At 31.5% G+C, this 18,785-nt stretch overlaps 1 protein-coding gene across 1 annotated transcript in view; it reads right to left on the bottom strand.

Moving 5' to 3' along the window:
• Positions 1–18,785, bottom strand: part of MBD2 (methyl-CpG binding domain protein 2) — a 90,889-nt gene that overhangs the window by 50,353 nt on the left and 21,751 nt on the right. The window contains 1 exon segment of the mRNA XM_031945947.1: positions 7,286–7,445. Within this exon segment, the coding sequence (XP_031801807.1) occupies positions 7,286–7,445 (160 nt within the window).

The raw sequence follows: 18,785 nt of genomic DNA, 5'->3' as shown, positions 1-18,785 counted from the left end.
GAGAAGGAATATTTGGGTTCAAATCCACTTTTGACATTACCTATATAACACCATAGGCAAATCACTTCTCCTGGAGCATGTTTCCTCATCTGTCAAATGAGGGGGAAGGATAGGCATTAGATGGCCTCTAAAAGCCCTTTTAGCCCATAATCCTAAATAATTTAAAGTACTTTCAATCAAATAATTTGAGACAATTGAACAGAAATATTAAGAATAAACCTTTTAGAATACAATCTAGCTTCAGGATTTCAAATCATTTATATACCTTACTAAAAGGAAAATAAAAGTATAAACTATATTTCAGCAATAAACCCTTCACCATGAGTGGAACAGGAAACTGAGGATTTCTCAGAATAATAAGACTGAGCACCAAGGATTTAATCATCAGGCTCAGGGAAGAACAAAGACTTTCCCAGAGAAAATATTTAAGAGATAACTGCTTAGAGAATCATCTGACTATTTAATGGCCTGGAGATATTAGAGAAGATTAGATATTAGAGAAGTCTAATATCTCTATTTGTGATTGAGAAAAGCCTGAGGCAAAACCAAGTCTCCTTAAGTTGTTTTAGAAATCTGTAATTCCTCTGACTTAATTGATTATTAACCTTAGAAGCAGAATAGATTCTTTTGAAACAGGTATTGCTTAACAAAGACCTTAGTGCCACAAAAGCCCACCTATATTCCAGAGACAAATAAAGGAATAAAAGTAGAGTTTGCTAATGATTTTAGAAGGATTAACAGGAGATAGGTGGGCAAATAATTTCTGTAATTTTTTTTCCTGATCATTTAAATTATCTCTTAGCCTTTGTGAAACCAGCCCTCCTCTAAAACCCCAGTGAGTGGACTGTTCATTTCTTGAGAAATTCTAATAAAGTTTCTGCTGTTCACTCTGAGATATCTCTGAGTATTTTGAATTAGGGGTTGTTATCTCACACAACTAGAAGCCAAAGTTACAAAAAATATACATATATGTCATATATGTTATATATACATATGAGTGTGTGTGTGTATATATATATATATATACACACAATTTTTTTATCCCAGCCAGAATTTATATTTGTAGTGCAAATGAAAGGTTTTTCCTTCCCTGTAAGAGGTATATTTTGCCCAATAGAGACAGGATGGAAGCAATACAGCCTTGGTGGGGGAGAGAGGGAGGGAAAGATGTTTTGGATTTGTTTGTTTTTTATCCCATTAAACAGATTACTCTCTTCCTAGTTGAAAATGGCTTTTCCTCAAACACTTATGCATGGAAAAACAAATTTATTGCTTTCAGAAAACTGGCAGCAATATCCAAGTTCATACATGCCTATTTTCAAAACAATTTATATAACTAAAATGTATTTTGCCTAAGTATTCTGAAAAAGTTATCTGACATGAAAAAATGATTTGATTTCTGTGAACACTAACTTCAATGAACAAATCTACAAAGCTGGTGATCAATTCAAGGAAAACTGTATCTCTTCATTAATCCTTCTTTTAGTAAGGTAAAGAAATCATGGGAAAACCTGAAAGCAAGGTCTGCAGTAACAAAAAAATAAAATCATGTTAGTGTTCCTGTGCAATTTAACCCATTTGGCATTTTGTTTTGTTTTGTTTTTAGCAAAGATACTAAAGTGGTTTGACAACTCTTTCTCTGCCTCATTTTATAGATGAGTTAAGATGAGGCAAACAGTTAAGTGACTTGCCTCGGATCTCATAGCTAGCAAATATCTCAGATCAGATTTGAACTCAGGAAGATGTCAGCCTGACTCTCAGCACTCTATCCATGCATAAAAATTTTTTTTTTCTCACAACATGTGATAAAAAGAGAAAAATTTCACAAGATGACAGTTTTTTTTTTAAAGTCTTTCTTAAATACTTAAGGCTACTTGGCAAACATCTATAACCACCTACTGTGTTACAAAGCCTTTTGTCAGGCTTTTGAAGATGCAAAACCAAAAATAAATAAATAATGTCCTTAAGGAGTTTGCATTATATAAGAGAAAGAAATTGTATGCACACAAATAAAAGTAATTACTGGAGCTATAAGGGTAGGGAGAAGGGAGTGGAACAACAAAAAGGCCTCACAAAGGAGGCTGCATCTATCATGAGGAGTTAATTCTGGACACAGCCAACCACTTGTGCAAAAGAATCAAGAAGGGGGAGGAAACTCTGTTATATGTGGGGAACTATCAGGAGCCAGCAGAAGATGGGAATGAGGAATATATGAAGGATGATACTAATAAGGTAAATGGAAGTGAGACTGTGGAAAGTCTTTAAAGCCAGAATTAAGACTTTTGTATTTTATCCCAAGCATGAAAGATACACTGAAAATGTCCAAAAGAGGCATGATATGTACAGTCTGAGTTCAAATTTAGCTTCAACTGTTTACTAACTGAATGACCCTGAGGGCAAGTCATTTAAGCACTATCTTCTTCAAATGGGGATAACTACCTTTTAAAGGTTAGTGATGATTAAATGGGATAATATTTGTAAAGCATTTTACAAATCTTAAAGCACTCTTAAAATGTTAGTTATTATTAAATTCGGTGAAGAAACAGAAGGCCAGAAAGAATTACAGACAAGATGGTTTGGATGTTACACAATTAATCAATTATATATTTATTTTAAAACAATAAACTGTACATACTAGATAACCACAGTTTCATATACAATCATTTTATTATGTATAATAAAATATCACTCTAACTTGTGTTTGTTAATAAACAGGTATAAATATGTTTTACATGTATATATTTGTATATAATATACACATACTTTTTTTAGTAGTGAATTGATTTTCCAAATACATGCAAATATAGTTTTCTTTTTTCTGTTTCTTAAATAGTATTTTATTTTTCCAAATATACGCAAAGATAGTTTTCAATATTAACCTATGCAAATTTTTGTGTTCCAAATTTTTCTCCTCTCTCTTTCCCTCCTCTCCCCCAAGACAGACAGCAAACAATCAAATATAGGTTAAACATATATACCCATATATTTTTTACATATGATATATACATATACCTACATATGTTTATTTGAAGCTGTGTAGTGAAAAGGGAAAAGATTTCACAAGTTTAGTAGAAGTAGTTAGACAAACTTTGACAACTAATGGAATATAGAAATGGAGAAAGAAGGAAGAGTCAAACAAGATTAAGATTGTAAACCTGAGTGACTGGGAAAAAGTACATATTTAGATTTGAAAGTCATCTGCACAGAGATAATTGAATCCACAGATGTTAGTAAAATTGCCAATTGAAAGGGGGAAAAAAAAAAAGAAGTAAATCCAGGACAGAGGCTTGGGGAATAACCACACTTAGAAGGAAAAGGATAACAGGAGTAAAGGAGACTGAATATGAAGTGTAAGACAAATAGAAACAGAGTCAAGGCCAGTATAAAATCACAAAAGTCAAGCTAGCAAAAAATATTAGAAAGGACTTTTCTAGTGTCAAAAGCTACAAAAATCAAAAGAGTAAGTACTGAGAAAGGATCATTGTATTTAATACTATTAAGAGTTCATTGCTAATCTTACAAGAAACAGTTTTGATCAAGTGGTGTTAGAGTTGTTCAAGTCAATGAAAAAAGTGAGGAGGACATAAAGACAAGAGAATCAACAAGTGCAAACAACCATTTCCAGGAGGTTATTTGTAAAAAGAACAGAACAGCAAATTGAAAGATGTTTAAGGTTGATAATTCTTGGACATATTATTAGGCAATGGATCTGGAGAGACTGAAGAGAAAAAGAAAGCAATGACCAAAATGGTAAGCTACTGAAGGAAATGATAGGAAAATTATCAAAAGCACAAGTGAAAAGTTTACTTTTACACTCTAAATTTATAGTTGGCAAAGGAATCCTCTTTTAGAAAGGAGGGGGAAAGAATGGTATAAGAGGTATAAGAAGAGAGATGTAAATAGCCAGTATAAGAGAATGTGATGAAGAGTTAATCAGAGAAGTAAAAAAAAAAAAAAAAAAAATTTCAAGTAAATTCAGTTAGGAAAAGTTAGTTCAATAACATCCTTCTGTATACTTTTAAGTTTTTTGTTCAAATTAATTATGTGTTTGCATTAGGTAAACTGGTGTCTCATGCCTGATACTACTGTTTGTCTGGATTCCACAGTAATGGACTATATATTGAAGTGGTTTACAAAAATTAAAGCTAATGGAAAAATCTTGATTCACAATATTAGGGCAGGAATATTATTCTAAAATATCACTGTCTCCAGCATATCAATGCACTGTTGGTAGGGCTATGATTTGTTCAAATATTCTAGAAAACAATTTGAAATAATGAAATAAAATATTCATAATCTTTAAACTCAGAGATTCCACTGTTAGGCTACAAATGGCCCCCAAAGAAGTAAAAGACAGGACCTTTTTATTCTGTATTATTCACATAATTAATTTGAACAGAAAACTTAAAATTATATAGCACTTTTTGTGGCAGCAAATAAACAGAAATAAAGATGTTCAGTTTTTAGAAAATGGACAACTGTGATGTATGATTATAATGTAATATTGTTATGCTCTAAGAAATAAAAACTATGAAGAATTCAGAAAAGCAACAAAATATAAACTGATGCAGAATAAAGCAAGTGACAAATAATAAGTGCAATAACCATGGAAATGTAAATAGAAAACAAAAACTATGGTAGAAGTAGGGACTTTGGAATAATCACTTTTGGATACAGGCTGCCAAACATTGCTAAAATCTGTGTTAAAACACAGGAATTATTATCAATGATAGCTATGCCAGTGAGGAAAGGGATTAGAGTTCATCTTCTCTTCCCTTAATATAATCAATTCCATTAGGGAAAGTTATCTTCTCCTTACAATTCTGAAAGATAAGAAGCTAAGCAAGGGACTAGATAGATGCTAGAGAATAGAAGGTAGGGAAAGTAGAAGAATCATGCCGATGTTTCATGTTTCTTTGTAGAGGTAAGATCCGTAGTAGATTTCTTGACCTACATGTAGAAACAGGCATATAAAGAATATAGAAGCCCCATTAGCGTGTAGGTTATGAAGTAGCCAGCCGTGGTTAACATCACGGCAAATGTGGGCTACGGAGGAGAAAGCGGTAAGTGTATCTGAAGTGTAATGTATTGCTAGGAATAGGCCTGTGAGGATTTGAATAATTAGGCACACTAGTATTTATTAAGCACCTAAATTCTTTAGAAATATTATTTCAATTGATAATCCTGCAGTAACCAGTGAAGGAAGAAAAGTGAATGGAAGAAGAGTGAACAAATAAGGAAAAATAAATTCCAAATGATAAAAAGAAGTCATTTAAAAAAATTAGTGTTATTCTCTCTCATGTGCAAGTCAGACATAAAATCATCCCAATTCAATCTATACACACACACACACACACACACACACACACATTTTGGAGACTAAGTTTCTATCTAACCTATTTAGTCCATGCCTAAAGTGGCCACTCCTGAGACTGATTCCATTGTCAATCACTACAAAAGTTTCCACCTGCTCTATTTCCAACTAGATTAATTTGTAAATTGATTCCTTTTTCTGGGGGTTCACCATATTGGTACTGGACTCAATATGGACATTCAGTCATCTTTAGACCCACTGCAACTCAACTCCTAAACTCAAGCAATCCACAGTTTCAATCTCCCGAAGCTCATTATTTCCTATAAAATGTCCCTTCCTGTCTATTATTCTTGTTCGAGTGCAATAGTTCATTACAAGCCAACCAGACTACTGAAACAAGCCTCCTATACTTTGTTCACCCTCATTTTTCATACTCCGTGGCAAAATAATATTCTTTATGATGCATATATAAAGTTATGTCATTTCTCTACTCAAAATCCTCCAGAAAGGATAATAAAATTAAATAAAATTAATAAAATTAATACTCCTTGGCCTAACGTTCAAGACTTTCACAATCTGGAATCATCCTATCTCTCCAGCTTTAGTTTATACTATTCTCTACTTCATATGTTCTAGACTAACTAAAGCCAAGATGGATGATTTCTCTTGTTCCGCTATGATTTTCCAATTCCATCCTTTTGTTCATATTGTACCATCTAACTAGAATGTTCATTGTCCTCTTTCTTTTACTTTCAATCTAATGAATTCTTACCAAGTATTTAAAGTTCAACTCAAACCAGAAAACCTTCTCTACATCCTTTGAATTGGAAATAACATCAACTCTGACCTCACATAGCATTCTTCCTAACACAATTTTGATGTATTATCCTTTTTCTGCATATGTTTATGCTATGCTATTAAGACTAAAAATTGGATAAGGGACTAGACCCTAAGTGAAATTTTGTTATTTTTTCCCAGCAAATGAAATTCTATACACAGCAAATCTTAGTAAATATTTCTGATACTTGAACATTGGATTGGTACATAAGTCAAGGTTTGCCTATGTTCTATACTCACAAAAGATGTTTAAAACAAAGCTTCTTAAACTGTAGATTGCAACCCCACATGGCATCGCACAACTAAGTGAGGGTCAAGAAAAATTTGGCAAGAGTAAAAGTCTGCCCTCCAAGATTTCATTCTTATTTAAAAAATAAACAAGTACATCCATCTCATTGCTATACAGACTGGCTTTCATCTTTAATAAATGGTAAAATAATATGTACACGAAGGAAAAATTTCTTTATGATTATTAAACAGGAAATTTTGATTTGTATTTCTTTTTTATATGCCTACATATCTATGGTTATAAAAATTTCTCAGACAAAAAGGAAGTTTAAGAAGCTAATTAGTTCTGTAACAAATTACATAAAGTCTACAATATATATTAATGAAGACAGGGGAAAAGGATCTGGAAAAGCCTAGAAAGTCACCATCTCTCTGGAACTCAATTCCTCACCTGTAAAAGGAGATAATTGGAGTAAATTATCTTTAAAGTCACTTCCAACTCTAAATCTATGATCTGATTAATTCAGAAAACAAAAATAAATATAATAGTGAACATGAATAAAGAAACCTCTTATAAGTAACACCCCAAGCAAGTTCCCCATTCTACCCTCCTCCTGTCATTCAACTTAAAAAAAAAAAATGGTGTATTTTACTTTTTCTAAGCGAAATTGAATTGTTTAAATGATTTACAAATGATTTGCACTATACAGATATATAATATCGAATATAAGAAAATAAACTGTTTACATTTGACATACAGTATCTTTGTAGCATGGGAAAAAAAATACTGATCAGTGGGAATGACAATTAAAAGCTAATGACAATCTAAAAATTTAAAGAAAAAATATAATGGGTAAATATATTGTAAAATGTCCTAGAGAATTTTTCCACAAAGAATAAACAAACCTTATTTTGATTGAGAGGATCATTCCGTAGTCTCTGTTTATTTTTCTGTAATTTACTAGGCATCATCTTTCCAGTTCTGAAGTCAAAACTGCTAAGGTCAACAGTATTTCCCAGATACCTTGCCAACTGAGGCTTGCTTCTGAACTTCTTACCACTCGGACTAGAAAATTAAAAAAAAAAAAGGTTCATCAGTTTTTATTTTACAATAAATTGTAATCTTTATCATCAGACTTCAGAAATATAGACCCATCATCCTGCTACTTTTTGTTTCTATTTAGCCCCAAAATTAAGGATAATAAAAATATCCCTTCTACCATCTTTATATGATCTGGGCTAAAGAACAAGAGTTCTTTTTAAACTAAATCTACAAAATTATTAAATCTATAAAATAATTTTCATATAAAAATTAATTATACCACAATATAAAAGCATTGGGCATGAATACAAAAGGGAGAAATGAAGTCACCTCACTTACTTATTGTTCTACTACTGATTACTACCTACCTCAGAAGAATCATCCATTACATCAAATTATAGTGCCAATATAAGGTAGATTCAATATCATTAGTGTGCTTCTTGACCATCTTGCCAAATGATTTCTATAATCATTTTTAAAGAGTTCTGAATCACACTCTTCAAAGTTGTTTAATTCCAAAGGACTTAACCAATAAATTTTTTTTTTTTCCTTAAGGACTAAACAGGCATAACATTTTACTTCTCGCACTACAGAACTGGTATAAACATTTTGGAAAGTAATGTGGCAACATGCAATAAGAATCACAAAACTAAGCATATCTTTTGATCCAGTGATTCCACTGAAAGGTCTCTATACCAATATATTCATAAGAAAGAAACTATTTGTACAAAAAATTCACATGTTCTCTGTTTGTAATAGAAAAAAATATGAAAACTATATGTCCAATAATTAAAGAATAACTAAAGTATAATATATTAAACACAATTGATGTCAATAAAAATAAACATAAATTTTAATTGATAAAATTATTCTATTTTAAAAACTATTACCATTATAAACTTCACCAAATTTATATAATATAGTAATTCCCCAATTCATAAATGGTCAAAGGATATAAACAGGCAAGTTTCCAATGAAGAAATCAAAACAATTTATAATCGTACGGAAAAAATGCTGCCATTTATTAGAGAAATGCAAATTAAAACACCTGGAGATATCATTTTATATCTACTAGAATGGCTAAAATGATTGAAGGAGAAAGCAACAAATTTTGGATGTGGAAAAATTGGAACACATTTATTGTTGGTGGAATTGTGAATTGATTCAGCTATTATTAATGGAAAGCAATGTGGAATTATTAAACTATTTATTCCCTTTGATCCAGGAATAAGACCAGATCTATTTCAAAGATAATGAGAGGAAAAAGGAAATAAACCTATTTCTTCAAAATATTTATAGCAATTCTTTTTGTGGTGGCAGAGAACTAAGAATTGAAGGGATGCCCATCATTGAGGAATGACTGCACAACCTGTGGCTTATGATTGTGAAGGAAAACTATTGTCCTATAAGAAATGGTGAACTCAATGATTTTAGGAAAACATGAAAAGACTTACATGAAATAATGAAGAGGAAAATGAACAGAACTAAGAGAAGATGTTGCCTGGATCCCAAAAAAGAACTGATGAACAGAAATATGTATATAAATATATGCATGTATAGTGTATAGTTTATATGTATGTGTATTTATTTATATAGCTCTATGTGTCTAATGAACTCCTCTCTAAAGTGGGGGTAGGGGGAAAGAAAAAAAAAATGAAGAACTCTACATGATACTTCTGTTGTGTATTTGAAAGGAATAGCAAATTATACATAAAAGATGTGCCATTTCATATAATCATATTTTATTGTACTGTCATAGAAATGCTTGTTTTATTCCATAAATATATATTAATATGGTAAAAAGAAGAAATATTAATTATATGTCGAAAGAGGGAAAGACATATGAGGTAGCACAGAGTATTAGGCAGAGAACCACAACTGCATACACTCTCACGACAAATTTATTTTTTTAAGAGAAAAAGGAAAGAAAATGGAATTTTTCTAAAGGGTGGTAGAATTTCAGCCAAGTCTGTAAGATGTACTTTCTTTGTACTTTTTTTCATAATTCATATGGTTTTCTCTTCTTAAAAATCCAGGAACTTCCCCAAACTGAATGCTATATAATCATAATGATCAAGCTTGATCCCAGAGTAATGAAAAAAAATATATTTTCTCTATCTTTGCAGACGTGGAAGACTATTGATATGAACACTGAATATACTCTTTTAAACTTTATTCCTGATTTTCTTTTTTCTTTAATCTTTGTTACAAAGGATGTCTTATTTGGTTGGAGATTGGGTAGGAGATATGTATTAGAAAATAAAGATAATGTTAAAAAAGCAATATATTTTTTAAAAATAGTTTTGTAGATAAGAGTATTTTATCAGTAGACCAGTACTATTTGAATTGTAGACCAATGATCTCAGGATCAAATTTTGTGTTTTACCAGTTTTGTACTTACATACTGCTCATCTATTTCCACAACAACCTAAATCTATTTCTCTGCAGATATGTGTGTATACATACATTAATCCAAATATATATTTCTCTGAACAGAAAAAAAATTAAAATCTTTGGGGATACTTAAAAAAAATGCAGATATAATCACAGGATAGTGATACCCTCAATCAAAATAAACAAGTTAGAAAAGGTGGAAATTTGGAAGAAAATGAATTCTATTTTGGACATGTTGAGTTGAATTTATGGCATATCAAATTGAAAATTTTCAAGATATTTAATATAGAGGGATGAGAGCTCAGAAGAGAAATTAAGACTGGATGTAAAGATTTACAGCCATCTGTTACAGGAATATCATTAACCCCATTAAAATAATTTATCTACTTATCTGTTTAAAAAATCATGTAGTCCCAGATGAATGTAAACACAAAATTTATCCCACTTTAAAAAATTTGAATATCCAGTGTCTAGGATATTAGGTATTAAATAAATACCTAGTGATTGGGGATCCCAAGAACATTTCAATTTAATATATGTTTAAAAAAATCTGCATATATGTTTAAAAGATGAGGGGAGAGCTGTTAAAAAAAATTAGAATAGCTATCTTAGAAGGCAGTATAGTAAAATAAAAAGAGCACTGGATGTGAAATGATCATAAGAACTTAAGTCTAAAAATGGAAAAGACCTCAGATGTTCTCTCTTCCAACCCACTCTTTTTACATATGAGGAAAATGATGCCCAGAGAAATTAAATGACTTGCTTACTGTTACACAGGTAGTATAGGAGGAAGGATTTAAATCAGATCATCTGGAAGCATACATACATTGAAAAGACTGCTGATAACAAAAGATGTGTGTAACATTGAGCAAGGCAGCTAGGTGGCTCAGCTGATAAAGAGTACTAGATGTAGAATCAAGAAAACCTAAGGAACGTACTAGCTGTGTGACCGCTGGCTAGTTAGCTTCCATTTGCCTTAATCTTCTGCAGAAAAAAAGTGGCAAAGAAACCTTGTATCATTTAGGCAGCTAGGTGGCTCAATGGGTGGATTGTTGAGCCTGGAGGTAGAAAACTCATTTTGGGTTCAAATTCGGCCTCAGATACTAACTAGCTGTTTGACTGTAAGCAAGTCACTTAACCCTGTTTGCCTCAGTTTTCTCAACTTTAAAATGAACTGATGAAAAAAAAATGACAAACCATCCCAGCATCTTGTCCAAGAGAACCACACAATGACATCACGAAGAGTCAGAAATGACTGAATAACAACTGCATTGAGCAAGTCATCTAACTCTTTTGGGTCTCAATTTCCTTACCCACAAATGAAAAAACTGAACTAAATGACTTTAAAAGTTCCTTCCAAATCTAATTTTCTACATTATAGAAAGCTATGTATAAAGTACAGAAGTACCAATTACTAATGTGTATACAAGCAAAATGTGACACTCATTCTCATTCTCTCATTCTCTTGGTATATGTGTTTTATATGTGTGTATATTGTTATATGTGTACATATATATAAACACAAAAACATATGTATCATTATAAAATTTAAAATGATATTATTGATTGGATAGTATTTTAAATTAGATCATTTTTATGGCTCCTTCCAACTCTAAAATTTCAATATTATGTAAATGTAATTTTTTTTGTTTTTTACTTTGTCAGTAACATAACATTAAAATCCCTCTATATTATTCAAAAGATGATGGCATTATAAAGACAGAATTAATTCTGCAAGAGGGATCTCTACCCTGATCCTCTCTTTTAGTCTGATTTCACATGTACACCAGTAAGTAAATGAAATGCAGAAAGCTATAATCTAATTCCCAATAGAATCATACTTGATATTTAAGGCTAACACTGGAAAATTACATCTCATGGATATAAAGAACCTTAATTTAGGACATACTAAGCAAAGCGCATGAAGTAAATGTTAACCTATCCACTGAACCTACTGTAACTTCAACAATGAAAGAAAAAAGATAAAACAAATCCAAATCAAGGACAGCCCTTGAGATCTTTACTTTCTGTATAAACTCATGCACCTGTGCAAAGAAGTATTCCTCAAAGTCTGAAAGAACAAGTCTTTTTCACTATGACAATAGTTTATTAGCCATAGGATAAATCAAAATATCTTCCCACTTTTATTTCTCAGTCACTAATCATGACATCTTACATTTGTATAGATATTACACACAAGCGCGCGCACACACACATCACTTAATCAAATTATGGATAGGGATAGACACTGGCCTTATGATTTCATTAGTATAGAGATCTCCCAGGTGAGGAAACCCTATATATCCTGACACTTACAATTTTAGAGTTGCCTAGACCACTGAGAAGTTAAGAGATTTGCCCAAGATCACATACTCAGTATGTGTCAGAGGTGAAACATGAATCCAGATTATCTTGAGTTTGTGGTCTCTCTCTTTATCCACTGGGAAGCTTAATGGTACATAGGATAGAGAACTAGAGTACTTAAGATTTGATTCTGAATACCATGTATCCTTTCTCAATCTTAGGTTCCTCATCTATAAAATAAGGATAATAATCTTACTCACAAGACTGCTATAAGAGTCAAATCATAATATATGTAAAATACTTTCAAATCTTTAAGCTCTATATAAATGATAGTATAATTGTTGTTGTTGTTATTATTGATTATTAATACCAACAGTCAACTAATGCCAGACTTCACTAAGAAAAATATATTTGTTCCATCTGGATAAAAAGCTGAGGAAATACTCAGCCAAGCTCTCCCAACATTCTCTACCAAATACTTTGAAAATAATTACCTCAACTAAAATTATGGAAGGACAGAGTCAACTAAAGGAAAGAATGAGATGTTCTTCCAGCCAAAAACAACATAGGAGATCAGAAAGATCTGCTGCATGGGGTAGATGTTGGCCCAGAGTCAATGCAGATGACACTATCTGGTAGAGACAAGAGCATAGCAGTTTGGGGAAGCTGTCAAGGCCAGGGATGGTTAAGGGAATCTGGAAATTAATTGGAGATTACAGAAAATGTGTTAGCACTCGACTCAAGACAAGATTTTGTTTGGCAAATGCATTGCCTATAGGTCATATCTCAGAACAGAGAGAAGCATAAATGGTCAAGATGGAGCAAGAGACCTGAAGAGCAGCACCACATTTCCAGGCCCAAAGATAAGGGACTCTGAGGAAAAATGTTGTTTACTGTTCCAAAAGCCCTAAGGAATAGTAACAATTACAATCTTAAGGACCAATGAGTCCTTCCTAGGAAAGAACTACAAAACATGACAGGATAGCAGTGACCATATCCCTCCCCCAATCATATTACCTGGTGAGGTACCATAACCTTCCAAACTTCTAGAACAAGCTCTGAAAACAGCTGTGGGAAAAGTCTGAAGCTTAAGACAGTACCCTACCCTTCCCCATCCTACCACACTGGGAATAGAATACAAATTCAACTTAAAAGTTCAAAATCAAGAAATAGGGTGGGAAAACAAACAACCACCACCAACAACAATAACAACAATAAAAAACTGACATAAAAAGCTACTATAGTGTCAGGGATGATCAAGACACAGACTCAGAAGAAAATAACAAAGATAAAACAGCAATAAGCACAGCCTCAAGGAAAGAATACATACTGAACAAGAACTGTGGTGTTTTTCTTCTTAAAAATATAATAGTTCTCTCTGGGAGCAGGTTTCTTAGGGAGGTTTTCTGGAAGCAGCCTTAATTTTCGTTAAAAGTAATAATCACCCAAATGCAACCAGGTGCTAAAAGTTCTGATCTTTTTTTTGTCTCCAATATAGCCTGGTTAGTTTTCTTAGAGGCCTCTCTCTCTCTCTCTCTCTCTCTCTCTCTCTCTCTCCTTGGTTCTAAGAGCTCTTTTAGCTTTGTTCTTTGCTTCTGTCTCTGCTTTCTTCAGCCTCCAGCCAGCACAAAGGTCAAAGATGGAATGAATCTGTCTTGCCTCCGAGAGAGCTTGTGGACTTCTGTATCTCCCAGAGTGCTCCTGGCTCTCAATCTCCCAGAGTGCTCCTCTCCGACTCTTGGCAATGTTCTGAACTAACTTGAAGCTCTAAGAGCTTCTATATATATAATCTCCCAAAGGTTGACTCCTCCTTCTGGAGGCAGGGATTAAGGGAGGTGTGAATTCACAAAGTTACAAAGTTAACTTTGTGAATCTCCCATACTTGTGAACTCCAATGAGTAGTTAAATACTTCTTGATTATATGAGCTCTCTAAAGGTGTGAACACAAGCACTGTATCAATTCCATTGAGTTAACACTAGGATTCTAACATCTCCCTTGAGTTATCACCTTGTTTCAAGTTGAGTTAACACTAGGATTCCAACAAAGAACTCTGAAAAGACCTTAAAAACCAATTTTCAAAATCAAATAAGAGTGGTAAGGAAAAAATTAGGTAAAGAAACAAGAGCAAAGAAGGAGGCAAAATAATAATAATAATAATAATAATAATCTGAAAACAAATTGACCAAATGGAAAAAGCACAAAAAAATCACTCATATTTAATTCTTTAAAAAGTAAAATTGGCTAAATGAGGGGAAGGTACAAAATCTCACCAAAGGAAATAATTCTTTAAAAATTATAATAGGGCAAGCAGAAGTTAATGACTCCATAAGACATCAAGAAACAAAATGAATTGAAAAATCAAAGAAAATGTGAAATATCTCATTGGAAAGAGAACTGATCTAAAAAATAGATCAAAGAGTTAATTTAAGAATTATTATACTACCTGAAAGGCATGATCACAAAAAAAAAAAAAAGCCTACACTTTTTTTTTCCCAAGGCAATTGGAGTTAAGTGACTTGCCCAGAGTCACACAGATAAGAAGTATTAAGTGTCTGAGGCCGCATTTGAACTCGGGTCCTCCTGACTTTAGGGCTGGTTCTCTAGCTACTGTACCATCTAGCTTCCCCTGCCTAGATATATTTCAAGAAATTATCAAGGAAAATTATACCAAGATCCTTAAACCAGGATAAAATATGAAAGTGAAAGAATCCACTGATCACTATTTGAAAGAGATCCTAATTGAAAACTCCCAGGAATATTATAGTCAAATTTCAGAACTTCCAGGAAATAGAGAAAAATAAACCATTTAAATACTGTGAAGCTACAGTTTTAGGATCACATAAGAATTTGCAGCTTTCATGTTAAAGGAGTGGAATATTTGTAATTAGATATTCTTGAAAGCAAAATAGCTAGAATTACAATCAAGAATAAGCTACAAAGGAAAACTGAATATAATCCTTCAAGGAAAAAAAATGATTATTTAATGAAATAGAAACCTTTCAAATATTCTTGAACCAAATAGAAAATTTGACTTTCAATTATGAAACAAAAAATGTAAAAAGGTAAAAATGAAGAGAGAAATCATAAGGAACTCAACAAGGTTTACCTTTTTATATGGAAAGATGATACATGTAAATTTTAAGAACTCTATCAAGGATAGAATAATTCTACACAGAAATAGGCTGTGGAAATTTATTTTTATTATGTTTGGACATTATAAAAAATATGAAAAAATCAGAAAGGGGTATGTTCTAGGAAAAGAGGGCAGGGAGAGAAAGACATTTCACATAAAAAGAAGTGCACAAAGAAGAATTTTTACATTGAGAAAGAAAATGGTGGGAAGCAATTCTTGTACTCACATCTAAATTACTTCAAAGAAGGGAAGAAAAATACACACAAAGACTATGTATATATAATTAATGCCATATTATATAAATATTATATTATGCTTATTATATATATGTGAACATACATGTATATATACTTATATACATACAAACACATTCAACTAGTAATAAGAATTCTACCCCTACCCAATGAGGAAGTAGGAGGGGAAGGAGATAAGAAAAAAGGAGGATGACAAAATGAAAGGTAAACAAAAGATGATAATAAAGGGTAAGTAAAAGAAGCACAGCAGACTTCAGAGGAAGGACAAGATGGGAAAAATGAGAGAAAAGTATAAACAAAAGAAAACAGAATGGAGGGAAATGCACAATTAGTTATCACAGCTGTCAATGTGAATGATATGAACTTAATAAAAACACAAATAGATAGGAAAATGGATTAAAAGCCAAAAATCCAACAATATGTTGTTTTTAAGAAATATACTTGCAGCAGAGACACACACACAGTTAAAATAAAGAGCTGAAGCAAAATTTATTAAGACACAATTAAAGTAAAAAAAGGCAGAGACAACAATCCTTATCTCAGAAAAACCAAAAGCAAAATCAGACCTAATTAAAAGGACAAGCAAGGAAAGCACATTTTCCTAAAATTTTAGCACCAGACTCAATGAAGTAACATCAATACTAAACCAACTTGCACCAAATGACACAGCATTCAAATTTTTAAAGAAAAAGCTAAATGAAATATAGGAAGAAATAGGTCATAAAGTTCTATTAGTGGGGTATCAAAACTTCCCTCTCAGAGTTTTATATGAAGCAAACCATTAAATAAGAAAAAAGATAAGGAGATAAATAAAATCTTTAAAAAATTAGATTTAGAGAAAATTAAGTGGGACAAGAAAGAGAATACCTTGTTCTCAGCTGTACATAACAGCTTTACAAAAACTGACCATTTATCAGGGTATGAAAACCTTACAAATGCAGAATAGCAGAAATATTAAGTGTATCCTTTTCAGACCATAATGCAATAAAAATTACATTCAATAAAAAACTAATTGAAAGCTAATTTTAAAGATGAAATGAAGAAATTATTAGGAGCAAGTTTACCTAATTATGAACCAGTGAAAATGACAATCTAAATGGAGATGAATATTTACAAAAATATAAATAAAGATTAACAGAGAGGGAATAGACTAGTAGGTGGATTTTCAAGAGAATTCTAACAAACATTTTAAAAACAATCCAATATCACATGTGTTATTTGAAAAAAAGATAAAGAAAGAATTATACTAAATTCCTTTTATGATCTAAATATAGTTTTGATACCTAAACGATGGAGAGCAAAAATAGAGAAGAAAACTGAGGCTAATTCCCTTAATGAAAACTGATGCAAAAGTTTTAAATTTTAAACAAAATACAAGCAAGGAAATTACAGCAATATGTCACAAAAATTATACACTATCATCAGATGGGATTTATACTAGGGATGATATGTTGTAGAATTATAAGCATAACTGACCAAATCAATAAAAAATATAACATGATTATATAAATAAGTACGAGAAAAACATTTCACAAAACACAACATTCATTCCTATTAAAAATATTAAAAAGCATAAGAATCAATGAAGCCTTTCTTAAAAAGATTAGTATCTACCTAAAACCAAGAGCAAGCATTATCTGTAAGAGATGAACTTGAAGGCTACATAATAAAATCAGGGGTGAAACAAGGATGTCCATTATCACTACTATTATCAATACTATATTAGAAATGCTAGCTATAACAATAAGACAAGAAAAAGAAACTGAATGAGTAAAAATAGGCAAGAAGAAAACAAAACTATCACTCTTGGCAAATGATATAATGGTATATTTAGAATATCCTAAGAGAATCAACAGAAAAACTAGTTGAAACAATTAACAACTTTAGCAAAGTCATAAATTATCAGTATTTCTATACATTCTCAACAAAACCCAGCAGGAAGAGATAGAAAAAGAAATTCCATTTTAAATAACTGCAGAAAAAAAAAAAAATAAGTAAGAGTCTACCTGCCAAAACAAACTCAGAGATTATATGAACACAGTTACAAACCACTTTTCAGACAAATATAGATCTAAGCAACTAGAAAATTATTTATTGCTCATAAGTTGAGCTAATGTAAATAAAAATAACAATTCTACTCAAGTTTATTTATTCGATACCATTCCCATCAACCAATCTCAAAGAATTTGTTTTATAAAGCAAGAAAAAATAGTAACAAAATTTAATTGAAGAAAAAGAGGTCAAGAATGTCAAGGGAATCAATAGGAAAAAAAAAATGTTAGGAAGGCAGCCTAGCAGTTCCAGATTTCAAACGAATTATGAAATGGTATCATTAAAAGATTCTGGTATTCCCTAAGAAAGAGTGTTGTGTATCAGTGGAATAGATTTGGTACACAAGGCACAACAGTAAATGATTGTGTTAAACTAGTATTTGATCCTTAAAAGTTCCAACCTTTGGGGAAAAGAATGCACTATTTAACAAAAATTGCTGGGAAAACTGTAAAGTGGTTTGGCAGAAACTAAGTATAAACCACTATATCTCATATGACATAACAAAAGAAGGTTGAAATGGGTACATGATTTAGATATAAAAGATAGTATACATCATAAGTAAATTAAGGAAGCATGGAAAAATTTACCTTTCAAACCTATATATAAGGGAAGAATTTCTGACCAAAGAAAACCAAATTTATGGTTTAAAAAAATATGATCAAACATGAAAGCACTATGAGATATAAAATGGATAATATTTATTATATTAAATTCAAATATTTTTGTACAAACAAAACCAAGGCTGCCAAGATTAGCTTAACAGATAAGTGACTAATTTTGAGCAAGAAAATCTTTTCTGGCAAAGAAAAATGACATTTTTTGAGTTTTTAAAGGACAAAATTTAAGGCAATTCTATGCATAAAAATTGTAATGGTTAGTGGAACAGTTACTATATCAGCTAGTATTCACATACTTTAATTTAGTTATACTAAACATTTATTCTCCTAACTCTAAAGAATATAAATTAATTGTTCTTATAAACATCTTAAATTAAACATCCCCATTTATAATTTTAATTCAATAAACATATTAAAGAGTGTAAGACATTGGGGTAAAATGCCAAATTTGGGGAAATTATACTATCTTCTTAGTATTTTGGTTTTGGCTCTCTAAAATATTGGAAATTACTTTCTTATATACTTATATGCTTTCTTATATTCTTATATACTTCCAGAAATTATTTGGATTTTTTTTGTCCATAACAAGTACCTTTAATTCTTATGTCA

The sequence above is a fragment of the Sarcophilus harrisii genome, chromosome 1 (genome assembly GCF_902635505.1).
Source record: "Sarcophilus harrisii chromosome 1, mSarHar1.11, whole genome shotgun sequence".
Taxonomy (NCBI): Eukaryota; Metazoa; Chordata; class Mammalia; order Dasyuromorphia; family Dasyuridae; genus Sarcophilus; species Sarcophilus harrisii.
The sequence above is the reverse complement of the archived record's forward strand: the minus strand, read 5'-3'. Positions and strand labels throughout refer to the sequence as shown.